Here is a 10,020-nt window from a genome sequence, read left to right on the forward strand (position 1 = left end):
TTTGCCGATATTTTCCTCATTTCCGCCTGAAAAATGGCGCTCAAGCTAGGAAACGACGGTTTGTGACTTTTTGAGTTAAAATACGAGACATGTTTTACATCAGCAAATAGGGAGGAAAGAATTTCAACTATTTATTTTCTTCTGCAAATTGTTTTACCATTTTTTTTTTTTTTTTTTTTAGGAACAGGATCAACAGTAAACCTAGAATAGCTTCAGAAATGTTTAAGATACGGTGCATCCGAAGACAATTGTCGATTTGGAATGTGCTATTTCAGGGGTGGTACTTCCTCTGTCATTTTCCAATTTGACGCCTCCTGTACGTCTTTATGTATACAGCGTAGTCATTTTCACCGTATTTTCGTCGAAAAACCCACTCTAGCTCCCAAACGGTAAAAAAATGCCAAACGGACAAACTTTTGGTCCAAAGGGGAGCACCTGAACGGATTAGAGGAAACGACGCGGTATTTTGGTGGTGCAACAAAACCGGAATTTGAAGAATAGTACGTGACCAGCGCCCATCCCCCCTCCGTGACCGACCGTAGTGCAAGGCTGAACCCCCCCTCCTCCCCCAAAATGAACTATGTAGTATAAGAACCTCCCCTTATTTACATTAGTGTGGCAACCAGATTATAGGAATCGTTTTATTCATTTCCTGAAAAAAAATTATTTTGCGACTTACGTCACTTCCACTGAACGCCACAGATTTATAGCGTCTGCTCGGCATTAAACCTAGCATTAAATTTGAATGAAACGAATGTTTTACAAATAAAAAATGTGACCTCAAACTAATTATTAACAGAAAACCCAGCCAGAAATGCATACTCGAAACGACGTCAAATCAACGTCGAAGTCGACAATTCGTAGGTTACAAAAATCCATCAATCGACGTCGATTTCGCGTCAAGAGATGAAATCTACCAAATTTCGACGATGCATTTCTGGCTGGGAAAAGCAATTGTCCTAAAGAAAGAAACTAAATTCCTAGGAGTTCACATTAGCTATAAAGGTTGTCTTCATATCCTATTCAGGAAAACAAGTAAATAGAGAAATGTTAGTACTTTTGCAAATGATACAATCACTAAACAAAAAAGAATGCTTCCTTGTTTGTAACGTATTTATTCATTATGTTTTGAACTTTGGAATTATTGTGTGGGGCATGAAGACAATCAAAAAGGCTTATTGTTGAAACTTTTTAGACGAAAAAAGGGCACTAACACTCCTATATGGTATTAAGGATAGTACAGTATCATGTAGGGGTCTTTTTAGATAAGCAAATATAGTCATACTGACGGCTTTGTATCTATACTTTTCATCTATTTTGAAGAAGACACCTAAGAGATGTGACCTGTAAAAAAGTACATAGTTACTAGACTATAAATGGTAGTAAATATTCACTGAACATTCCTCCAAAGGTCATGTAAAGAGTAGATGCTCGTATATTTTTGATCCCTTCAGATATAAAAGAGAAAAACTCCATGCAATCTTCTAAAAGATCCTTCAAAATTTTATTAGTGATTAAAGAATACTACAACATGGAGGAGTTCTTACATGAAAGACTGTTATTGTAACATATTATGTAATTCTGCTTTTTTTTTCTGGTACTTGTATTTTATTTGTACTTTAACTACTGTTATTTTAACTTTTACCCTGTCTTTTTCTTGACCTTTTTCTACTAATGTACATTTCTATCATTTGTATCTCTGTGGAAAAATAAAAAACAAATCTGAATTTGAATGTCAAAATGTTTTCCTATTGATTTTTTTTTCAGGACCTGCTGCCAGTTCAATTCTACATCCACGGCGGGGGTTTTGTTGTTTTCACTAATCAGTACAGTGGTGGCGATTTCTTCGTCCACAATGATGTTATCCATGTGGGATTCGAGTATCGCCTTGGGGTTTTTGGTAAGTAAAAATCACAATTCTAGTGGCGTAAACTTAAAAAGAAAAAATAACCAACACAGCTATGAAATACAGTGGCCACTCGCAAAGCAGCGCCGCGCCTCTTAAAGTTGTGCTAAGCTCTACAGTCCCCACTGATCACTGCCACACATGGATGCAGCATGGATTTAAATCTTTCTAGACCCCTTTTTTGCTTTTCAAAAAACATTAAAGCAGGCCATGCAACCGTCCACGTGTCCGTCCGTCTGTCGTCCTTGTTAAAGGAAGGAAGGAGATGAGCTTGAGGTTATAAATTTAAGGGTCTTACGGGTCACTTCTGGACAACGAAACGCCCTAGCAACCATCTCTAAGAAGATGAAAGCGGGTAAGAAAGAAAGAAGTGTTAGTCAAAAAAAAAAGAAAAAAACCCACATTTTTTCTATGGTTTTCTAAAATGTAATTCGACAAAGTGGAACCCTTCGGACTTAAACTTTGACCGTTTGGCTCTATCTTGCACCGTTTGGGCGCTGGAGTCACGGTAAAAACGAAGGCCCATTTTTTGAGGGAAAAGGGAAACTTTGAGGAAGTCAGTAACGCACTGAAAAAAAAATACTGTGGTGATAAGGACAGGCGTGTTGCTGTGCCTTGTCGTAGGTGGTTGACGTTAGACCAATAACAGAAGCCGATAGACCAAGGACAGTATGTCGCTGCCCGAGACGCACGATGGTGCTTCCCCTGGCGGCAGGCAGTGCTTGGCTCTATGTTGTAAGATTGGCCAGCTTCCGAAGTCACCGCTAGATGGCATTCAACATTAGCTCTCGCTGATTTCTTTCGTCGTGGTCTCCATTACTTGTCTTGCTCAGACGCTCCCCTTTCTGAAGCCTCTGTCGCGCGCGCCGTACCCTGTCGGGCAGGTGTGCAGGGGCTGAATTTTTGGCGCTTGGTGACAAATCGTCGCGTTCTGACAACATGTCAGAGAGTGCCCAACTTGCGCTGGCTCCCGCCAATGCACCTTTTGATTGCCGCCATGAAATTTAAATGCTCATGTTATTCTAGATCTCGGATACTAAATATTTTTTTTAAAAAAATTACCAAACACTGTACTGAAATCAACGACAAGTGCGAAAGCACGTCCGGATTCCAACTAACTACAAGAATGGCTCACCCTAAAGACACATGTCACTGCCGCAGTGACGTCCGGTCTATAGACCCAACGACATAGCTCAAGAACAGGCTCCAAGAACGCATGTTCTTGAAGCCGATCCAAGAGCAAAATGTTCTTGGGGGTGTTACAGCTGTCCTTAGCACCACAGTATTTTTTTTCAGTGCGTTGAGGGATCTTTCTTGAAAAAGAAGAACGACCCTCAAAGTTTTTCAAGTAAGATCCCTCAAATTTACTGACTTCTTCAAAGTTTTCCCTTTTCCCTCAAAAAATGGGACTTCGTTTTTACCGTGGTGATACTTACGCTGAAAATGCGGTGAAAATGACCACGCGCTGCAGATGAAGACGTACTATTATGAATCGCGAAGGCTTTGTAGGAATTTAACAGTGTGGGCCGCGCGCTCACTTCGGCACCTGTAAAGGAGCCCCTTGGACGTTGGTGCCACCAGCCTACGCCGTGCGCTCGCGATTCGACTCTAGAGCATCGCCTCTAGGGAGCTAGGTGATACGAGCCTCGCGGAACACTTCTAGGTGGCATCCGACTGAGAAGATTGCGGAGAAGATATGTGTACCCTTCTGATGAAGCTAATGATAGTATAAAAAGTCACGCTCTGTGGACGACTTCGCTCTGTCTATATTTCCCGCTGTGTTTGCATCTAAAGACATCTCTCGTCAAAAACAGCACAAACGCCCATTTTTATCGAAATTGAACAGGAGTTCGATATTGAACAACGGCAGTTGGGCCAATACCGTGAGACTCGCGAGACTCCTTGAACCTCTCTCTTTCCAGCGATATTTGGTTCAAGTGCATTATCTTTTCGGAGTAATCATAAATTTGACATCAGTAGAAAAGTGGGGCTAGGAGGCGGCACAACGCGGTGATGGAAAGCAGTAATGACAAAACTTGCGTGTAAAGTTTTCGGTACTGATGTACGCCGACGAACCAAAAGCCGGAGAACTTACTGGTCCCAAAAAATTTCGAAGGCATAGAGGTCTATCTCCTCGTCGCGTAGCTTGTCCTGAGCAGCCAGTCGAGCCCGGGTGATTCCGAGCGGCCAAGCCGCCCGCCCGGCCACCCGGCTCGGCGGCTCGGCCGTGCGCGTTTTACGCTCTCCAGAGGGCATTTTTTCGAACTTCAACACCTGGTTTTGGAATAAGATGGAAAAAAAAGAATCTCTTAGGACACTAGAAAAATAATCGATTCTTTGTCCAAGTCTGCCCTCTTGGCAGTCAAAATAACGTTAAGGGACACTTTTGTGTGATGTTATGCACCCCTGAACAAAAACAAGCTTGGTCCGCTCTTGCGTCAAACCAAGTTGCGCGCTCCGCTTCGCTTCACCGGCAACTCGGTTCGGCAGGAAGCGGGACGAGCTAGGCCTGCCGGCGGCGTTTAGAACGGGCCTAGGCTGGGGCCCGTTCCTTCTGATTTTTCATGGTGTAGTGAAGCTTCTATTGGAAAACGAGCCTTCGGCCCGTTTGAGTGACGGCTCGCTTTAAACCATCTTTTTGCCAGGTTTCTTCACTGTCTACTTCATAATCAAAACTCAACAAACGAAGCATTGTTTTCATACGCTGAACATCTGTGGCTGCGAGTGCCGCAGTTTGTACAGTATATGCAAGTTATGCCAAGCCCCTTCTGAGTTATTAATGTAAGCTTATGGGTCCAATAACAAACGACTAGACCCAGGAGAAGTTGCATATATATTTCCAGGCGTATTCCGAAATGACTCCAAAAGTGTCCACAATGATTTCGCTATAATTACTGATAAAGAAAGCAGCCTGTAATGTGGAACAAAACAACGAAATAAATGATCTATTTTGCATGAGAGTGTACACATTTTATTTATGATGTGCCACCATAAAATAAGCCCACTCTCATGCTTTGAAGAAAATTTTGAACCGACGACATACCATACTTCTCAGACATAGGTGTACGCCTGATAACAAGCAGGCCCGCCCTTCCGCCAAACGAAGTTGCCAGCTCTGCTTCGCTCCGCTGGCCAGCTCTGCTTCGCTCCGCTGGCCAGCTCTGCTTCGCTCCGCTGGCAACTCCGTTCGGCAGGGGCCGGGCCTGCTTGGCCTGCCGGCGGCGATGGTCGGGCCTGAGTCCCGACGGCCCGACCATTTCTGTCACGCGATTTGCTGAAGAACATGATCGAATGATGAAGCGGGCCTTCGGCCCGCTTAAACCCGCAGTCTTTGAGTTTGCCACAAAGACTCGAGAAAAGGATGTAACGGTGCGAAGCACCGCGACGACAACCCACCCATCTGCTTAGAAAACGTTTTTTGGGGGTGGGGGGAGAGTTTCCTTTTTATTTTGAGGTTTTAAGGTCTCTCAACGGTGAAGGAGGCAAACGGACGAAATTTTAGTCCAGAGGACTCTACTTTCACGACTTACCCCTTAGTAAACACTAAAAAAAATAATCCCACTTTTTAGACCAACCTCTTTATCTTTGTTATCCCCATGTACCCCCTTTTAGGAGTGATTAGCAGGTTTTGCACCACCCGTTTCGTTTATTTTCAACGTTTGCATAACTCTACATCTACCTTCATTCTGAGTTCACTATTGCAGATGTATCTGTTTCACCTGTCAACTAGTTTTAAAAAGCACGTGTCAACATTGTTAATAATACGCGTTTATCCCTTTTCTGATCTTGCAGGATTTCTTAATCTTCAGAATGAAATAGCTCCAGGAAACGCAGGACTCAAGGACCAATTGGCTGCCTTACAGTGGGTTAACAGAAATATACAACGTTTCGGTGGCGACCCAGAAAAAGTTACTATTGTTGGCGAATCAGCTGGATCTATGAGTGTTCACTGGCTTACACTTTTACCTCAGACGGAAGGTAAGGCGTTTGTATTGTTCATGCCGTGTCTTGGATCAGGGAGCAAGTGACGACCCACACAGTTTCCACGATGACTGAGGTTTGTTTGCAGTAAGCATCCATGTAAACCTATTGACAGTGTGACCAAAATTAATACACTCGATACACAACACCTGCCTTCTTAAAACTAACACTAACGATACAGTAAAATATGTAATAAAATTTAACACATAAAAGAAACATCACAGATTAAGGCGGGCAGGTTGGTTGCTTGAGGTTGCAAATTAATTTTTGGTACATCTTTTATCAGAGGACTATAAACAATAATATAAAGACTATGAACAAGATATGATCGAGGTTCATCAGTCCTGTCCAAAACTACAGTGAGGGCTCGCTATAGTTCCGCTCTCTATAGTTCCGCCGGCGCTCCCTCCCCGCCAGGCCTGGTTCCCCCACTCCAAGCGAGAAGCGGCCCCCCTCCCTTCCTCCTCCCCACCACCTTCCCCCCGGGCTGCCAGCCGGCCAGCAGTGTGAGCGAGAGCGGTAGAGAAAGAGTGGGGGAAGACGCTCGCTATAGTTCCGCCTCTGGCGACCCCACTCACCCACTCCAATTCTGAACCCGAGGCGGAACTATAGCGAGCGCCTACTGTATTCCACTCCCCTAGCGATTAGTATTTGGATTTTGAACATAGACATAGTCATATTTATCATACACCTATTCCTTTCTTTTCGAAGACTTATCATAGTACAATTTGGATTTTTGTTGTTTTGCTAGTAATTTATCTCTAAAATTATTAGTTACGAAAGGTTTTAGCAATGAAGTTTGCACTGGTTGTCTATTTCTTATTCGTCTGCTCATTAACGTTTGAGCTGGAGAATACCCTAAATCAGTAATAGGAATTGATTGATATTCTAGTAAACACTTTTCTAATGATGTTGTTTGGTCTACTTTACATTCCTCCAAAATACTTCTAGCTATGCCACAGGCCTTTCCAGCATGACCATTGGATCTTTGATGATCTGGACTAGAAGTTATGAATTTAAATCCCCATTTCGAGGCACATTTAGAGCAAGTTTGTGATGCAAATGGCATGGTATCAGCAAATACACACTTTGGACACCATGTACAGAAAACAGCGTTTGAAACACCGCAATAACAGATTCAGCAGTCCTATCATACACACAAATTATGTCAGGCCAGTTACTGTAAATATCAAAAACACACTAGTGTGATTTGTTATTGAAGCTTAAGATGTCAGCTGCAATTTGTTCAGAAGGTAGTTCTGGGATTTGATTAGACAGCATAGGTTCTTTTGTGGTAGAGGGCGCAAAAATTGCTCATATAAGATAGTCACCATTATGACAGTATTTTGGCGTTGGGGCAGTTGTGGCTGGCCCCCTACACACTAGGCAACCCGGGGGCCGCGGTCGTAGGCTCTAGAGAGTACAGCCGCAGATCAGCCACATACATACATGTAAGTATTTCGGCGATGGGGCAGTTGCGGTGAGTTGTGGCTGGGTCCCTGAGCGGTAGGCAACCCGGGTGACGCAGTTTCAGGCTCTACAGTACAGCGACAGACCACCCACCTAGATATATGTTGATATTTTGGCGTTGGGGCAGTTGTGGCGAGTTGTGGATGGACCCCTGTGCGGTAGGCAACCTGGGAGGTGCGGTCGTATGGCCGTGGCACGTGCTGCAAACAGAGAGAGAAACGACACGTGGTTTTCGGTTTTGAGACACCCGCGTCGCCGTGTGAACCAAATAAATTGTGTACAGGGTTTTGAGGCACGATTATTTCAATGCTGGTGTCGCTTCCCGCCACGAGGGTCACCCTGGGTCCATCGTTGAGGACCTAATGGAATCGACGATAGCTATCCCAGGATAATGACAGGGCAATGACGGGCACCGATATTGAATTCAGCGTGCTTTAGAGTGCACGTGTGGCACAAAAGGGTCACCACAATGCAGAGAAGGACGCCAAAGTAACTGCTGTACGAGCCATTACGCGACGACTCACAAACGTCAATACCAGTAATTTTGAGGGCGGCCATCAATGGGGGGCAAAATCAACTGATTCTTTCATATACTTTTGCTCCATGAATAAATTTGATTTTCCCGCCTTTTCGAACAGTAGCATGTTCTTTTAACCCTTTACTGCACACATGTAATTTTTTTTGGTGCGGCTGTGGCGTGTGACGTATAGTTAAGACTTGGTGAAGGAAAAGGGGAAGGCGTGCTCTTTGACTGGCCATCATATGGCACCTTACCCTACGAATTACTGAATGCACAAGTCTATTACGATAGTACACAGGAGAATCGTCTACAAACGGTTCATTTCTTAGTTTCCAATACTGTCAAGATCTTGAAGATCTTGAAGATTTGAGAGGCCAACAAATATGACAATATTTTATAACCTGCTTTAACACAGGCTCAGAATTAGTAAATGTCGCATTGATGGAATCCTTTGGAAACTCATATTGATAAATAACAGTATGCACTTGATACATTTTAATTTCACTAATGGAATCACAGGGTAAAAATCCTGACAATGCGTCAGCAATGTACATTAGCTTACCAAGTAAATACTGAACATTGAAATCATATGCTCCTTTTTATAGGCAACATTATAAAAATGTTGGCTAAATTCACGCAGAAAACGATGTCGTATGTGATTTTCCGAGTTCTGGTGCTCCTAGACCCCCAACAACGAGGTGATATTCTGACTCAGAATGAGGGTTTCCTTCTTCTTTTTCTCTCGTGCGAGGGATGAGTCATCTCTAATCCTTTCAATTTAAGACCTATTTCTACGACTTAGCATCATGCAAGGTTGTAATTTTTTTTTCCCCATAACAGAATGAGGAAAACACACACAGACAAAGTTTTAGTCGAAAGAGTCTACTGTGACTAGTTGCCTAACAGTAAACAATAAAAAAATATTTTCAGCCAAGTTTTTTTGGTACTTTTTTTTTTCAAATACAATTATTGAGCTAGGGTGTTCATATTAGATTTCGATTTACCGTTTCATAGTGCAAAGCGACCCTACAAATTTCAATTTGCTAGCTTAATTCATTCTCGAGTTATATCGAGCTGAGTTTTTTTTCCTACTAGACGGAGTAGCAGGCTTCGCTATTGCCCAGCAAATCATCTGATAAAATGTCACTGCACTTTCCATTTCAAATGGCGTCAAAAACGCATAGAATCGATAAAAATCGATATACGACTGACCCTTGAAACGTGTTTTAGGTCTGTTTCGTGCCGCAATAATGAAGAGTGGAGCTGCTTATGACGTTTACACGGATAAGCCTAAGTATTTCGGAGAGCAACTAATCAAGAATCTCTCTAAAATAACTCCTGGCAAGAGTGTTGAAGATCTTTTGCTAAAAAGCACTCCAGACCAGTTGATAGCCGCGAGCCCTCCATTCGTTGAAGAGGTAGGCAATGCGCTTGAAGGTGAAAAGATGGCCTCAGATTTAAAAGTCGTATATTAAGAATGGCTCCCTAAGAGAAAATAGACGTCTATAGATTTCGATAGATCGTCTAATGCCCGTCTAGCTGGTCTACGTTTTTAGACGACTAAACGTAGATCAATAAAAGATGTCTAATAGACATCTTTTGACATCTACGACTAGGTTTCGTCGAAAACAGACGACCCAAGACGATCTATTTCTTTTCTTACCTGTCAATGTACTTAGACGTCTAGCACTAGACACAGTGTAGACGTGTCGAGATGATCTAACTCTAATCCATCCCATCTATGACCTTAGACGTGCAAGCTTTAGGATTTTTAACGCAGCAGGCTATGAAATTTTTGATCACCTTGAGATAATTTGTACTCAAGCGCTCGCTTGTAAGAAACGCCTGCAGACTTTAAACGTTATATCAACGGTAGGTCTCTTGGCCACTCTAAACCAGAAGGAAAGAGTCCGGAGTCTGGTAAAACGAATGCTACTGGAACCAGACTGACCTCACGTAGGAGGCAACTCGTGGCGTAGTGGTCAGCGTCGGCGGTTACCAATCCGCAGCTCCGAGGTTCGAAACCGGACAAGATAAAGTAAAATAGTAAGAATTAACCAATTCAGTGAGTTACAATCGAGATAACGATCTTTCAAAGGGAAAGAAGAAAGGCGCCAGAGAAAGAAAGTACGGAATCATTTTT

General features: G+C 43.1%; 1 protein-coding gene across 1 annotated transcript in view; it reads left to right on the forward strand.

Annotated features, from left to right (window-relative positions):
* The first annotated feature begins 33 nt into the window (after positions 1 to 33).
* The window catches only part of LOC127751011 (juvenile hormone esterase-like), a 79,232-nt gene continuing 69,245 nt past the window's right edge, over positions 34 to 10,020 (forward strand). Inside the window, exons 1-5 of the mRNA XM_052273867.1 lie at positions 34 to 58; positions 182 to 195; positions 1,768 to 1,900; positions 5,699 to 5,884; positions 9,108 to 9,295. Coding sequence (XP_052129827.1) covers positions 34 to 58; positions 182 to 195; positions 1,768 to 1,900; positions 5,699 to 5,884; positions 9,108 to 9,295 — 546 coding nt within the window. The remainder of the gene's footprint in view (positions 59 to 181; positions 196 to 1,767; positions 1,901 to 5,698; positions 5,885 to 9,107; positions 9,296 to 10,020) is intronic.

This window comes from Frankliniella occidentalis, unplaced genomic scaffold, assembly GCF_000697945.3.
Source record: "Frankliniella occidentalis isolate FOCC.00 unplaced genomic scaffold, Focc_3.1 Scaffold308, whole genome shotgun sequence".
Classification (NCBI taxonomy): domain Eukaryota; kingdom Metazoa; phylum Arthropoda; class Insecta; order Thysanoptera; family Thripidae; genus Frankliniella; species Frankliniella occidentalis.